Source organism: Typha latifolia, chromosome 12 (genome assembly GCF_019914945.1).
Source record: "Typha latifolia isolate L0001 chromosome 12, TyphaL0001v2, whole genome shotgun sequence".
NCBI classification, from domain to species: Eukaryota; Viridiplantae; Streptophyta; class Magnoliopsida; order Poales; family Typhaceae; genus Typha; species Typha latifolia.
Genome location: NC_133097.1, coordinates 4,898,528 through 4,915,234, shown reverse-complemented (window position 1 = coordinate 4,915,234; position 16,707 = coordinate 4,898,528). Strand labels below are relative to the sequence as shown.

At 33.7% G+C, this 16,707-nt stretch overlaps 1 protein-coding gene across 4 annotated transcripts in view; it reads left to right on the top strand.

Moving 5' to 3' along the window:
- Positions 1-4,103: 4,103 nt before the first annotated feature.
- LOC140799324 (cell cycle checkpoint protein RAD17) overlaps positions 4,104-16,707 on the top strand; it is a 28,319-nt gene continuing 15,715 nt past the window's right edge. For 3 of the 4 annotated variants that reach the window (XM_073153615.1, XM_073153613.1, XM_073153612.1), the window contains exons 1-4: positions 4,105-4,389; positions 5,894-5,963; positions 9,419-9,504; positions 11,390-11,437. In XM_073153615.1, the coding sequence (XP_073009716.1) occupies positions 4,213-4,389; positions 5,894-5,963; positions 9,419-9,504; positions 11,390-11,437 (381 nt within the window). In that variant the 5' untranslated portion in view covers positions 4,105-4,212. Of the gene's footprint in view, positions 4,390-5,893; positions 5,964-9,418; positions 9,505-11,389; positions 11,438-16,707 lie in introns of all 4 variants that reach the window. The other variant, XM_073153614.1, reaches the window with a different exon arrangement.

The following is a 16,707-nucleotide window of genomic DNA, read 5'->3' as shown; positions in this document are numbered from 1 at the left end:
ATAATTCTAAAATTATTTTGAATACTTTGTCTTTAAAATTAATCTTCCACTTCAATATTCTTTATCAAATATCTCATACATTTTGCATATGTTCATACATAAAATCTAAACATATTACATGAATATAAATTATGTTTTGAAATATAATTTGTCAATTGCATAAGTATAAATAAAACCTACATATTGAATCCCCACTATCTCGTCGGCTTAGGCTTCGTACTTTCCTATTGGTATAGTCTTACGCTAGCTGAACAACTTTGCACACCACAGTCGTTGGTTGTTCCACATTCTTATGGAATACTTTGGTGTTTCTTTATTTCCATAGCATCCTAAGGGTGGATGCAATTAGAGCTTTACAAGCCATATTTTTGTGCTGCTCCCACCAGCCCAACTGGGAGCATAACCACTCCATATTGGCTGATCAGCCAATTCCTTTCTCCACTCTTAATTAGTCGCTAGCTCAGACCAAACTTCTAAAGCATTCCTACATGTGAAAAAAAAAAGTGCTCCACGCTTTCTCAGTGGATACCACACATGGGGCAGTTGTCCTCAGGTCCTATGCGCAATGCATGTCAGTGGACCCTCATCGGAAACCTACTCCAAGGCAGCTTCTAACAAAAATGTCTCACTCTCGGCGACAGTAATAATCGCCATAGGACATTCCACCCTGACCACTCCTCTTGGATTAAGGGGAGGAGGAAGTCATAAATGGATATAAGAGGATTTTTTAAGATATTTATAAAAAACACCCCATATTTCACCATTATTATTATTCACCCAAATTTGCACACTACAACTTTTAACAAAAAAAATAAAGTAAATGAAAAATTAGAATTAAAATAAATAGAAATAAATGAGCAGATGTAAAAAAATAAATAGTTAAACAATGAGTAAATAGAAATATTTTTATAATTAAACAAATAGTTACACCAAAATTAGGAGGATTTTTTTTTTGCATCACTATAGAATGAGCATATCCCAACTAGGTTGGCACCTACCCACCTATCTATCATTTGCATAATCCATCCATTAATTGTAAAAAAATAAAATAAAATAAAATTACATTAGTCATTGAGATTTAAAAACTCAAATCCTATATTTTCTATTGCAAAATGGTCGTCCATTTGCGATCTAGATTCGGCAGCATACCCATCTTGCAACACATCATCGCCTCAATTGTTTCTTTTCTCAAACATGATCTACGTTGATCAATCAATCGCCCACTTGTGCTGAAAACAGATTCTGAAGGTACAGTAGACATAGGAATGGTCAATATAACACGGGACATGGCAGCAACAATTAGGAATCTCGTCTTATTTGCCTTTCACCATACTAAAGTATCTATTTCATCCTTACTTACAAAATGATTGTAATATGTCTGAAGTTCAGTGATTCCTCCCGACATTGATGAAGTTCTTCTCATTTTAAGTCGGGCAAGCAATGACTTCTTAGTACTACCACTTTCAGGAGGAATAACAGAAAGTAAAGGCGTAGAGGAAGAAGAACCATATATAATAGAATAATAATTAAAAAGCCTTTTAAAATAACTTTTAATAGTTACCACACGAGAAACATAATCATCTTGTTTATCTTCATATAAACCATTAAAAATATCAAAAAGGCTGGTCTCTTTAAGTTGAGGTTCTAATAAAATGTCAAAACCAATAAGTAAAGGAAAATGTTCAAAATATTTAGCATATTTAGTTTCCATTTTTTGTAAAACATTATGTAAAGTCCGATCATTTTTAAAAGCAATAAAAAGTTGAACAATATTAACAAGTTGCATACCGTCGATTGTAATTGTAGGAGAATAAGAGCTTGATAACATATTAGTAGCATCAAAAATGTTTTTAAAAATTCGTATATTTTTTTCTGCATTTTTGCATTCTAAATTAGTAGGGCATTCTAATTCATTATTAATATCTAAAGAAACATAAGAAATTATAGCTTTTTGATATTCAAGTACTAATTCTAACATTTCATAAGTAAAGTTTCATCTATATTGTACATCCAATTGAAATTTTTTAGCTTTTAATCCACACCTTTTACACATATTTGTAAATGTTTTAGCTCTTTTATAATTAAAAATGATATGATATATAATTTCTCTAATTTTATGAATTAGCTCAGCAATGTCTTTTCGACCACTTTGTATAATTAAATTTGTAATATGACACATGCATCTATTATGTAACAATTCACCATTACAAAGTAAAGGAAGAAAACACCGAATATTAGAAATTGTGGAATCATTATTAGATACATTATCAAGAGTGAGAGAAAAAACCTTATTTTGGATATTATAACTTGTTAACTCTTGAATAATAGTACAAGAAAGATATTCACTAGTATGACTTTCATCAAGCTTTCAAAAAGAAATTATTTATTTTTGTATTTTTCAATTATCATCAATAAAATGTGCGGTTATATACATAAAAAACCAACGTTAGTATGAAGTCCAAATATTACTAGTAAAAAAAATTCTAGATTTTAATTTTTCAAAATCTAAAATTAATTTTTTTTTCTTCAGCAAAATATTTTAAAACACCTCTTCTAATTGTATGATGAGAAATTTTTTTAAAAACCGGATTAAAACTCTTTGTAAACAACCTTCAAGTTTCGGATCATCACCCATAGCAAAAGGTTTATTTCTACGAATAATATATTTAACTATTTTTTTACGAGCATTTTTATAATTCCATTGAAAAATAGAAATATTTTCGGAAGCACCTTGATTAAGCAACATTTGACCAATATCAAGTTAACATTTTTTATGCTTGTCTTTAATATGCCTCATTAGGTGAGTAGTGCTATTCTTAGTTAATGCAGAAAAATCATGATCATTGAAGACATTTAACTCTATAATCTATACCATTACCTTAGCCATCTTTCGTTTCAATCCTTTTTAAATACTTCCAAACTTTGAAATTTAATCTCTTAGAACTACCTAATGATGAAGCCGAACCTAGAGTTTCCAGATCAGGTTGAGGTTGAGATGCGGGTATACGATTAATTGAATTTTTGCCATCCAATTACGATTCTATATGATCATCAAAGGAATCCATATTGGAGAGAATTTGCTAATTTGAAGACTAAAATTTTTGAAACCTTTAATTTGGAAAGAACTTGAGAGATTAGAGAATTTGAGAATGTGTGATGAATTTAAAAAATTTATCATCTATTTATAAGCATGAGAAAAATTAAAATTATCAAAATATCCCTATAAACTAGTTATTTATTTATGTTAAAAGGGTAAAATGGTAAAATAAAGTGGAGGTCCTATTTTGCTAATTTTCAGAATATTTTTAGCTATTTTTAGAATATTTTTTACCCGTTACATATATTTTTTTAAATATTTATGTTCTTCTCTGTTTTAAAAAAAAATATTAAAAAAAACTAAATAGTAGGCTAATATGTGATGGGAGAGGTGGGCTAAAAAATTTAAATAGTACTTGTACTTAGGCTGATATGTGATAGGAGAGATGAGCTAAAAAAATTATAAAATAGTACAGTGTACAAAATTTTTCGTTAGTTTTAACGGGCGGGCGGGCCTAACGGGCGGCCTTCCGGGCCGGGCCAAACGGGCGGGCTTCTGGGCCAGGTTGGGTAGGCAAAGGGTTGGCCCATGCCGCCTGTTGGTACTTCGGGCTTGGACCGAGCCGGGCCCAAATCGGGTCCGGGCTGAGCTTAGCCCAGTCCAAACTGAGCCGGGTCGGGCCGGGCACGAACGGGCTAGGCCGATGATCACGTCTAAGAGTGGCATCCAACAGCCAAGAACAACCCTTCCCAACAGCCAAGAACAACCCTTCCAGTAAGTGGGAATAGCCATCATGGTAGAATTTATTAGGAGACTACACAATCCACAGGAGACATATTATTTAGTTGGCTAAAGAGTCATATTGTATGAGATTTTCTAGTTTCGAATTCTTGCTGCATTAGTGCCTGGCATGAAAAATGCGTTAGTCTATGGGACGAACTTGCCACCTATTTCCTATTCCGCGTTTTCTTATCCACCTCTGCTGTGATGTCAAGATTCGCGCAGATATATGGACGGTAAAGATCAACCGGAGGCGCACGTAAACTAAGGTGCGCCGAGCGCGCCACTCCCACTTCCCTTTCCTTCCCTCGGAAGTCTCTTTCCCTCCTCGCCCAAAACCCCCCGCCCACACCCTACAACCCATCTCGTAATCGAGGAGGCGAGGCGACTCTTCGATGGGGAAGCGGAGAACCGTGGTCGTGATCTCTACCTCTTCCTCCTCTTCGTCGGAGGAGAATGACGGTGGCCGCGGCTCCTCAGGATCGAGATCTAGAAGCGCGTCGATTTCGAGGAGGAAGCCGCGTAAGGGGATGACGAAGAGGGGCCGCGTCTCGAATGAAGAATCAATGAAGGTAGTTGCCTTTTGGTTAAGTTTAAAGTTTTCGCCTTGCGAGCTAATAAATTGTAGATAGATTGTTGGATTTTTTTTTACCTTTTCTTATTTACAGTGCGGAGGACGTGTTTGTGGTTATTTGTGTTTTTTTAATCTGGAGCTAACAAAGACATGTATGAGTATATCTCTTCTGATATGCAACATGTATATCAACTCTGATTTTGAGCATGAAACCTGCTGTTCTCTTTGAAAAGAAGGAAAAGTTACGATTCGTTAGGACTGAAGGTTCTCATACTTTTGGAAGCAGAAGGGTGCATATATCATTAATTTAAATGTTCTAAAAGTAATCATGGTAATCAAGCAGCCGAGGGACGGAGTAGTGTTTTTGTGCATGAATGTTCATAGTAGAAATAATTTTTTTAAAAATTATTCAACACTGGAAAGCAAGTACTAAATGCAAAGTCTCAGAAGTTCAGTAAGGTTAAATATAGGATTCCACATGTATTTGACAGTCTATATAAGAACATGATTATATCTATAATGATCTCATGCTTTAGCTTCAGATAAGTTCATGCAGCGGAAATACTACCAATAGTTCAGTGATGAATAACAAATACAATCTAAAAGTATTTAAAAAAAATCAAATATTTAGCAAATGCCACTTAGAATCTTTAGATTGTGGATTACAGATTGAAGCTTGGCCAATCATTATGCTTGCTTCCTGTCTCTGACATATTTCTTTGTGAAAGTGGGCCATGAAGGGCCACTTAGGCACTTGCTATGCAGTTAAACACATATTGGATAAGTGCAACAGGATGGCATATGCATATCCAGGCATGCAGGTTGCATTTGGAAGAATGAGATATGACTATAATCTGACAAAGTCATTAAACCTTTACTCTGGGAAGCTGTCATGTCACTATGTCCTTCTTGAAGTTGCTTTAATAAATTCCATCCGATAGTTTTCTTCCTAGGTACCATCTTGATTAATGGATGCATTAAACTAAATTTAAATACATTGAAGTCTCATATTTTGGTTGTTATCAATATATTGTTTGATCTAACTTTAGAAGGTAAATTGTATTTGACTTGGTAAATTGCTGCTGAGAAGAGATACAGAAGTATCAGTAATGAAATGGCAAGCATTGTAAATAAACTTATTTTTTGCGTGAGATCAGAAATTCTTAGTTGAATCGCTTGAACAGAGGAATGTGATTTTGGTTTTAAGAGGGTGTAATTTTTTATGATTATATTTACAGGGAAGTTCCTTTTTTGATTATTAACATGAAGACAAAGAATGAATAAAGAAGAATGATGATATTAGCACTTGACACCATCCTTGCAGATTAGTCTTGATAACTTCTCCATATATTAGTCTCTAACACGTTCCCATTTTTGTATAAAGGTAGATCTATGTATGTTGCTTGCCATCAATTCCTCTACATTTGACTTGATTGTATATTTGTTTCCTCCAAACTAATTCTTACCAGATCTTAAATGATGTTTTATTCTCTCTTATTTAGGTAAAGGTCGAATTTGATATCCTTTCAGAAGATTTTTCAGAATGCCTAAATGACTTTAACCTAATGTCAGGTACAATTGGCTAACCTTTCATATGTACTTTGGTATATATTTTTGACCTTACTTCTAGTACTGATAATTAATTCTCAGTTGTTTTTGATGGAATTTTGCATATCTTATAAATATGTAGTTATTGAGAGGAACAAATAATGAATGTTAAACATGCTGATTATATCTTAGTCCTTATTGCATTTGTTTCATCTTTTATACATTTCCTAGTAATTTAAAATGTCCCTTGTTATATAGAGGGTACTTAAGTTTTGCCCTATTGTGTTTTATCACGGTGCTTCAGAGACATAGAATGTACATTACTTCTCTGAAAACATTGGTGATGCTCCAAATTTTTTTCACTTCACCAGTTTATTTACTAGCGTTTTCTCTTGTTTCACATCAATCTGGTGTCAGACTGTCTATTGCGAGCAATCTTTTCCTTTTTATTACATATTGGAATTTGGATACCTATTATGATATATCAGCATATTTTTTCTGTCTTCTAACAGTCATATAGCGTCTCTTTTTTTACTTAATGTTGATTTTTTGTCACTTGAAGATCTCCATGAAGGAATGCTAGTTTTGTTCAGCAAAAGTGTGATAATTATGCTGGAATTTCAAGTGCTTCTATTGATTGGGCTTGCATGTAACCAAATTTACTTTATTGGGGTATAAGAGATTTGAATTTTTGGGTCTTAATCCGGAAGTGTACTAAACAGAGGGCTGCTGATTTTGTGCAATAACTATTGCGTGTGTCTTGAGGGTGTCCAGTTGCCAACATAGCACCTGACCATTTGTAGGCACATAACCAACTCTATTAGCATGTGAATAACACAGTTAGGGATTCTTCAATGGGTTCTGTCATGCTTAGTTGATTAAATTGTTAATAAAGGCTGTCTTTTAGTTTTTTGCACCAAAATATTTCTAGACTTCTCACTCTTATTTAAATTAGGATGTTAAACTAGCCTATATAATAGGAAATCATTCAAATGTCAAACAAACGAAATTAAACAAGTGTCTAGAGGAATGACAAGTTGTAGCTAAAGAGTAGCTATTTATTTGGATATAGAGTGGTGGGAACTGTTGATAAGCTTCTCATTTACAAGCACATTAATGTTGTTGGCCTGCATGGAATCTTGACAGTAGCAGGGACAGTCCATTAACTATGGGTAGCACTCATTGTCGTGCCGGATGTACTTGATATTTTAAGAGCCATACTATTGCCCTTACTGTAGGAGCTTTGTGATATAGGTTCTCTATGCAAGCTAACTTTGCGAGTATGTAGATGTGGCCAAGGATTATTGTGCCAATGGCACGGGGCATGCTGATCTTGGCTCAACATGGTACGTCTGCTGACATGTGCCATGCTGAGCTGGTGCATCGTTGATACATTAAATAGTCTTGACATACCAAAAAACAATCTCTAAACCTTTCTAAGGCTTTAAAATGGAGTTTATGGGCTAATTGAAAGTCCTTCAACACTATATATTGCTGTAACATATGCAATTGGATTTTGATCTCATGCTTTTAATTTATCCTAATTTTTCTAGGATCTTCTTTATTGGGGAAAATAACTTGGACAAAACTGATTTTTTTTTTTTTTTTTTTTTGATTTCTAAAATTTGATGTATAATTTATGTAGATCAAGCACCAAATGCTAGGAGGTATTAAAAGAGATGGAAGAGACTCCAAATTAGGTTTCTTTAAAGTAAGATATGCTCAATTCTAGTGGAACACAATGATGAGCGACTACGAAGGAGTTTCATGGTACTCCATCCATATCGGTGCTAATTTATTGACATGATACTGATCGATACCGATTGGCATGACAGTCCATGGGTGTGGCTATTGTGATTCCTCCAATATTGAGTAGGTATCATATTTGTTTCAATGGAAACTTAGTCGATATTATGGCAACAAAAATGTTGGTAAGAAACTATTATTTGTAGACCTCTCTCATTTCACGATATTGATCTAGAGACTACCATTTCCTGTTCCACTTCTTTGCATGGACCCTTCAACACGTTTTGATTGAGGTCGCACTCTATGGTCTTTGTCTCCTAAGTGTTGTAGGTAAAGTTATGCTCCTTGATAAAGCACGTCTCTGTAGGATTGTGTTGCAAGAATTAGTGGCCACCCCACGAGTGTTAGCATCATCGTCTAACTTCTTATCATATCTTAAATAGGTATACCCCTTCATTTGAAAGCATCTTACTGTTTATGGCATATGTTAGAATATTAAATATAAAATCACCGTTCTCTAACAACTTAAGATTTTGATATAATTGGTAAGTTAACATGGTATCAGAGCAGAGATTCTGAGTTTAAATCCTACTAAGTCCATTTGTTGTTTAAAATATAAAATCTCCACCGTTTAGGTCAATTCTATTTTTTGGGCCTAATAAATGTCTCAAGCCTAGAAATGAGGGAAAATGTTAGAATACAAATAAAAAATTATTATTCTCTTACAACTTCAGCTTTTAGAATAGTTGGTGAGTTAGCATTAAAAGGAGTAAATGACAGATTGATTTATGTTATGAAGTCATGATGATGATCCAAATTGCCCATCACTAGATTGCATGCCTTTAGGAACTTGGATTTGATAAGCAGGATTGTGTCTAGATCCTATCACAAGATACTTGTTTCTACATTTGAATTCTTACTACAGTGCCTCTGGGCCCGCAAGTAAATTTTCATACATTCATAACCAATGTAATTTGTTCACTCGTAAAACAAGTTAAAATTTCATGGATGTTATGGCATTCGGGAAATGTCTCCATTTCTTCTGAGCAAACTAACCTTTTAAATTAAACATTATATTACCGAAAATGAATTAGTGAGGCCTGATTTCTGCACATTAAAAGGAACATGGTCTACATGAGCAAGTTTGAACATGCCAGCTCCCGGAGATTGAAGTTTGAGGCAGTTTTTCTGAAGGCATTTCCTAGTGGAGCAGAGCAAAAAATCATGTACATTATGAAGTTTGCCTTATAAAACTTGATTCAGGACATCTGTATTTCATAGAAACTGTTTGTTAAGTGTACAAGGAAACTTTATTCCTAAGAAATACATTTTTATTGGTTTGAGCGGAAGCTATACACATGCATATGGGAGCTAAGATGATCAAAGATTATAATTGAGAAGAATATTCAAGGATAGCTAAGTAACTATACCATTTCTATAATTGAGCTGAGACGATCAACTCTATCCATGAGTAATAAGTAACCTTTCCATTTTCATCATTATTCTCATACACTTTATCATATTTTTCTTGCAAATAGCTCTTAGATTCTGAGTAAAGATCAGTCCCTAAATGATCCCTAAATGATTTGAATTAGCTGTCCTGTAATTGTATACAATTGCCCTTCTGATTTATTCTTTTCAAATGATATGTATAGAACATGAATTAGCTGTCCTGTAATTGTATGTCCCTAAATGATTTCTGGCTATCTGCTGAAGAGAGCACTTCTAAACAGGTCTTACTACATATGACAGGAAAGAACTTTGGGTTGATAAACATAAGCCCCGTTCCTTGGCAGATCTTGCTGTTCATAAAAAGAAGGTTCTTGTTTTCTTCACTAATCTTTTGTATCACCTCCTAATTCCCTTTTTGCCTTTCAACTTATGGTTTGATACTAGTTCTATTCTGTAATCTAAGTTCCTTTTGTTGCAATTGTTGCTCAGAGACAGAATCCTCTACCTTTGAAAGTTATCAACTATTCAACTTATCATATTTCTTGGAGCTAAACTTTATATAAAATCACGAGGATAAATGTAGGATATTGCAAATAGTTGACCAGTAAAGAGTTGGTAACAAACATCTAAAAGGCTAAAGAAAGTAACAAATTTTTTTTGACAAAATTGTTTCATTTTTTTTGAAAGTAGAAGGTTGCTGCTGTAATGGGCACTGAAGTAGATGGTACACGCTACAACTTTTGTAAATGTAATATACTAGAAGCTTGAACTGAACCTGTACTTGAAGTCTTGAATTCTACTTGTTTTTGAATCTTATGTACATGCACTTGCACAATTCTAAAAATGAATTTGTAAGTATAAAATGTTTCTTTTATCTTGTTATGGGCAAGGATATACTAACCAAAGCAGCATTGGAATTTTGTTTGGAAAAAATCTAGGCGTGCTTTTGAGAAGCTGCCTATTTAGCTGTAATCTTGATTTCTTTTGAATTCTGTAGGGAAATGGACATTCTCTTTTGCTGTTCTTCTAAGGAAAATAATGCTTGGTATTTGCTAATGGCTATGTATAGTCAGATATCCTTATAATTGTGTCTGAGGGATAGCTTCATATGATGTATATATACACATAACTTTCAATGGGAAAGAACTAATTCTTGTAACAGTATTAAGGTAAAGGAATTGAGTAACTACTTTCTTTTCCTTCTATACTCTCTGATGTGCAGAAAATGGAACTGAAGAAACTTCCTTTTAATGTGTAAGATCACCATTTAAATCTATTTTATTTATACCTCAAAATTTTTTACAGATGGTCAAGGATATGGTTTTCTAAGTCAATTTAGCATAGCTCAATGGAAGACAATTGTGACCCAAAGCGAAAATCAAAACAATCACACAAACGGATACAAGATTTTTTGTGGAAAACCCCTATTAACTAAGGCCAAAAACCACATATCTTTTCCAAGAATCAAAACTAATGCACTATAAAGGTAGATACAAGAACATTTATAACCCGTTCCACTGCTCTATAGCCACGGCTTTTTTGTTGGAGCCCTTGATCGCTAGACCCTGATGAACTACTCCTTACGCAATAGGTTCAATATACTATTGAGATCTTCATAGCTGTAAATACATTCTGGCTCTCTGATTTCAGATGTAACAGATAATATTTTTTTTTTTTTTGGGTCTTTCCATACAAAGTTAATAGTTCCAGATTAGTTGGCGATGTTTGTGTCATTAATGATGTGTGTTTGCTGATGTTTGTTATATTCCCTCATATGTTAATTACTGATAACAACACTTGTGAGTTGAGACTTAAATTTTTTTACTTTTAGTGATACCAACCATAGTCCATAAGTTATAAGGAGCTGGGTTTACCATTAAAGTATTAAACTAGTTGTCTAGGCTAGCTGCTTGTCATTACTTGTAACTACTTCTACTGTCTATATTATGTGTTTCTTCTATAACCAGGTCACTAGTATGAACTTTTTATTATCTTATATTTATTTAAGTATTTTCATATTTTTCCTGCCGTTCTTTTTCTGTTTCACTGACCTCCAGTTTCGAACCACAAGTCAAAGTGGCCAGCATCAATGGGTCAAAGAAACTCTTGTTATAGTATTGAGATTATTGTGAGAATTCAGTAGCCACTTATTTATTAAAAATTAAAGCTATATTAAATTTGAACTTTATTAACTTAAGATGTATTTGCTAATATTATTCTTCTTTTTCTCTTCATTTTTTTTTTTCAAATAGGTTGAAGAAGTCAAAAAGTGGTTAGATGAAAGAGTGAAGATATCAAAGGTGATTTTCATTTCATTACTAGTGAAATCTTTTCTTTCAAACAATGAATCTTCTATATGAATTGGCATGATATACATATTATGGGACTTTATTAAATTTGTTCAGACGTAAGAGATGTATGACAAAGTTAGTTATTGTAAATAGACATAAAAATGATGATGCAATACAATGACATGACATTTAATACTTTAGTTTTTGCAGCCATCCATTTTGCAATCATGTATCCATGCCATGTAGAATTTTAAGGATGGCTGTGCAGGTTAGTGGTCGGCATAGCATGTGCTGTATCACTTGTCAACCTTGCCGCGAGAAAAATAGTGGGGAGAGAGAGAGCGTTCCTGTTGTCGAGCTCCACAGTCATCCTTATCAAGCTCCACCTTCATCCTCCTCTGTCGACCTTGCCCTATGATGAACGAGGAAGACAACCCAAATGGGGTCGAAAATAAAATGACTTGCAAAGATGATGATTGTAACTGTAGAGCTCGACAACAGTAGTAGTGACGGAGATTGTGGAGCTCGACAATGGCAATACTTCATAGCAGTCCGTAGGAGGCAAGATGAGGGGTGCTGTGTGGAACCCTTGTGCCATGTGCCAGTACTGTGCTGGCATTGTATATGTCGGTTGACACAACAATCCTTGATAAAATTTATAAATATTATAGCTCTCTGTTAATGTGAACGCATTTAGTCAAGCAACTTTCTACTTTTCTTAATGGGGTGTTATGTTACTAGAAAGTAGAGGAAGAAAGTATCCACTTTTAAGAACTGCTCTACTTTTGATATTTGGTTGCAAAAAATAAATTAAAGAAATGATTTCTTTACCTATCAAAAATAGCTGCACTTTTTTATGATTTTTTTTTCTTGAAAGAAGGGAATCACTTTACCATAGTGAGACATTTGATTGAATTTCACTTTCTAGCAACCAAACACACCTTTATCTAGAACAGAGCATGCCGCATAATCGATGATAATTCATATTTCTGTTTTTCCAAATAATTTTTTAGTTTTTTTTTCCTTTTATTTAACTTTATAATACTAACATATGATTTGGATTGAAGATGATCTCCAACATCACTTGATTACTTGATTGCAACATATAAGGGCATAGATTAGCACAAATGGTAAGGTTTGCCATCAGCATGTTTTGGTCATGAATCCAATCATGGAAACTCCATAATAATGGTGTAGTGCTACAGTCTGCAGACATATTGCTCTTCCTAGACATATTTAGTTGCAAATCTCAAAGAAACAAGGAAAAAGATTTCTATATTTGTGATCAAGAAATGGCATAAATTTGTGTTCCGTTTAAGAAAAAATAACTTTCTTTCCAGTTTACAATTTTAATGGACTTAGTAAGTAGGTCATATTTCTAATATACCAGCATAACAACAAGATGACCACTTTTACTGAAAATATAGTCTGCAGTTTGGTGGATACTGAAAATATAGTTCCCCACTGTATTTATGGCTCAGAAATGTTGGATAAGAAGCTATATGTTCTGTCAAACTGGCTCAATCAGAAGATTGCCTAAAGAATTGTATAATTTGCAATAGAGTTCTGCAACAAGCAAGATCTATCTCAATGAGTTGCCATATGATATTATAGCATGATTTACACAAGTCTGAAGAATGCTTTAATGGTCACTTTCCCTTCTAATTGTGATTGTGAGTATCAAGAATCTTCCCAGTAATAGGTCCATGATCCACATCTATGATTTGAAAGGTCTGACTCGATAGTATGTTACTAGAATCAGTGAGTGTTAATGTTCATGTGGATCAAATGAAGGCCTACATATTGGATGATTGTGCTATTTCCCAAAGACTGAAAATCTTGACCAATGAGGACAATATGCCATTTTTTGCTTATTGATGCTTGACTTAACCATGGTTTAACAACTTTTGAGTTGTCAATGATACTAATTCATTCTAAGATAATCTTTCTACTCCTACTAATAACTTGATCTGTTTTTTCTCCACTCCTGAAAGGAAGAGTTATTTCTCATGAGTTATGAGGTCTACTTTTTTTTGAGTCAAGGGACTTGAACTTCATGACATCTCTCTTAGGCTAGTTCTTGAAGTTCAAGCTTGATCAGAATGTCATGGCAAGATGAATTATTTTGGAGCCCTAGACATTAAAGATTTTTTTTCCTTTCTTTTCCATGTGTTCTCGGTATCGGGATCGGGATCGATCGTTAAAAAAAAAGATACATGTCAGTTGTATTGGCCGTATCAGTTGCTCGTATCGGATTAGACTATTTTTAATTACGTAAAATTTTAAATATTATTTACAATGCAGAAAAAATCTAAAAATTTATAGAAAATAATGGAAATATAAGAAAAGAAAATAAAAATGAGTCATATATGAAGCCTAAAAACTAAAGAAAAAACTCACTCAAAACTATAATGAATTTCGACTTTAATTAGATAATTTTTCATATTTATAGATTACTACCGCCAAACAACATGAAGAGATATCTCTTTTCACTGTTGTTCTATAGTGGTAAGAAAAGTGGAGCTAAAAAGTGGGTAAGAAAGAGGAAAAAGAGAAATGAGAAAAAAAAACTTACTTGAGTTCACTTTGTGGACTAGCCGGAGGAGCTCACCGAATCGGTCGTCAAAGGTGTTGATGAAGAGTAGGAGGGAAGTGCGTGTGAGAGATAGAGGGTAAAAATAAAAAATTTAAAAAGAAGGTAGTTGATGACATTAATTACTAATGTCTTCTAGGTTAGATACATTTTAAGATTCAACGTGAATCTTAAAAAAAATAATTTCAGCCAATATTATTATATTCGGCCGATACGGCCGATCCCAGATTGAAACCAGTCAGACTGGTTTCGGGTCCGGATCAGTTGATCAGACTCAGGATCGGCCGATTTGGGGATCCATGATGTCAATGTATTAGTTGTGATGGATTATATGTTTGTATCTAAGACTATATTCAAAAGTTTGATTAATGAAAGTATATATAAGAAAAATTAGATGAGTATGTGAGAATGCTCACACAGTAATACATGGTTGCTGAGTTTTTTTCGAGCATTTCAAATAATTAAAAGATGGTTTAAATAGAAGCGGGTGATACATGCATAATAAGTACTAGATCCTATTGATCCATATGTGTAATTAACTAGTGGACCACTATAAGGTAACGCATATCGACCAGCTTGTTTGGTTTGAGTTTAGAGGGGGTTCTAACTTGATTCAGTAACCAAACAACAAATTATCTTTTTTTTAATCCTAATTTAGTTTGGTGCCACCTCTCCAAATAAATACTAAGATATAAATTTTAATATTATTTTAAATTTATTCTAATTTTACCCTTGACATGACTTAAATCTATCATCTTTAAGTTTTGTCAATCTTCTCTCTCCTCTCTTCCAATAAATAAACAATTTTTATTAGAAAAGAGCACCTTTTTTGCCATGGCTCACAAAAAACTAACTCTGAAAAAAAATTATTCGTAAACACAGGTGAAATAATTATTATTTAATATAATTTATTGATATGTTTAATATGAGTTTAAAATGGTTAACTTGCAATTAAATTTTATAAATTTACAAATAATATTTTAGTAGAGGCACGACACTTGGCACGGGGTGTGCTAGTGGCACACCCCCGTGCCAAGCTGTGCCGACCGGCACACGTGCCGTGCCAATTCGTGCCGGTCTGGCACGGCGACGTGCCGTCCGGCACAACCTCGTGCCGGTCATGTGCCGATGTAGAGACTTTTTAAAATTTTTTTTTTAATTTCTATCAATCTTTATCAAATCAACTTTACTTATTTTCTTAACAAACATGATATGACATATAGAACCCATTTTTTTACTTTTTCTTATTTCCATCAATTAACTTTTGTCATTTGTCATTTTTTAAATGACAACTTATGTGTCATTTTTAAAATTGGAATGACAATTCATTTGCTAGACCTAGATAACCACAAAGCCGAATTTATCAGAGACGGAAGAAAGGAAAGGAACCATCTCAAGCACAATATGATTATAGTCAGATGAGGGAAGGACTTGAGTCTATAGGTAGCAGGACATCAGGAGAGGTGCGCCCACAGGATAATATGAGTTCATCATCATTATCATCATATCAATCACGCCCACCAGAGCCACAACACTCTTATTATACTCCATATCCACAATTTATATATGCTTATGGTGTGCCTGTGCCTGTGCCGGTCATTCCCGTGTATATTCAATATCCATATCATATCATCAAAGAATTACAAAATTCTTATTTCTATGAAGACTATGTGAGACATTATTAGGAGCAATATTATTAGTGGATAAGTTTTGAAGAATATCGACAATATTTAACGCAACATTCCTATGTTATTCTTGTGCTAGCAAATGAAGTCTTTGATCCTCCTCGTCATTCTACGTTCAACTATATATTAGTTTTAATTATTGAACTATTATCAATTATGTATTGAATGTTATTATGTGTTCAATTATATTATGGAGTTCAATCATATTATGGAGTGTTTAATCATTAATATTAATTTTAATGAATGTATTCAATCATATTATGTGTTGAATAATATTTATATTCAACTGTTGTTTTATCTTTAATAAAATATGTTATTTACAAAAACAATTTAAAGATAAAACATTGTAATGTAGATTTTAAATTTTAATACATATATTTAGACAAAAAATTAAAAATTGACATACCAAAGACCCAAAAACATCTCTAAATATCCTAAATTAAAAACATTATAAGGGGCGTGCTGCTCGGCACCCCCTGTGCCGATGGTGGCACGGCCATCACTGATTTGTAGAACATACTTTCCCAGACAATTTGTGGGATATTGGAAAAAAAGGAGTGCCCTCAGATTATGTCTCACAAGGCACCACAAAACACTTCGGTAAGGAAGTGGGATCTCATTTATGGTGCAAGTTCCTTGAGGAGTAAAGCTGGAAAATGTGTTGAGAAGTAGTAGTGAAAAAACACAGGGTAGGATTTGGTTGGATGGAAATGTGCTTGACTAAGAGCAAGGATTTGCATACTTTCTTCTTGTTGTTGCCGCCGCTGATTATAAGTCTTTATTAAGAGTTGTTTCTGGTTTATTAAGTGGAGCAACCTTTTCTACTAATGCCTGTCATAATCATAAATTTGGAAGATTTTGCAAATTTCTTGTGTTTTTAGTTCCATGTATCAGCAGTTCCATAGACAAGATACTAAAATTGACCAGAATAATGTTTTGATGAAGGCACAGGTCTACTTATGTTTATAACAGTTTTGAGTCAAAATAATAAATGTATATTT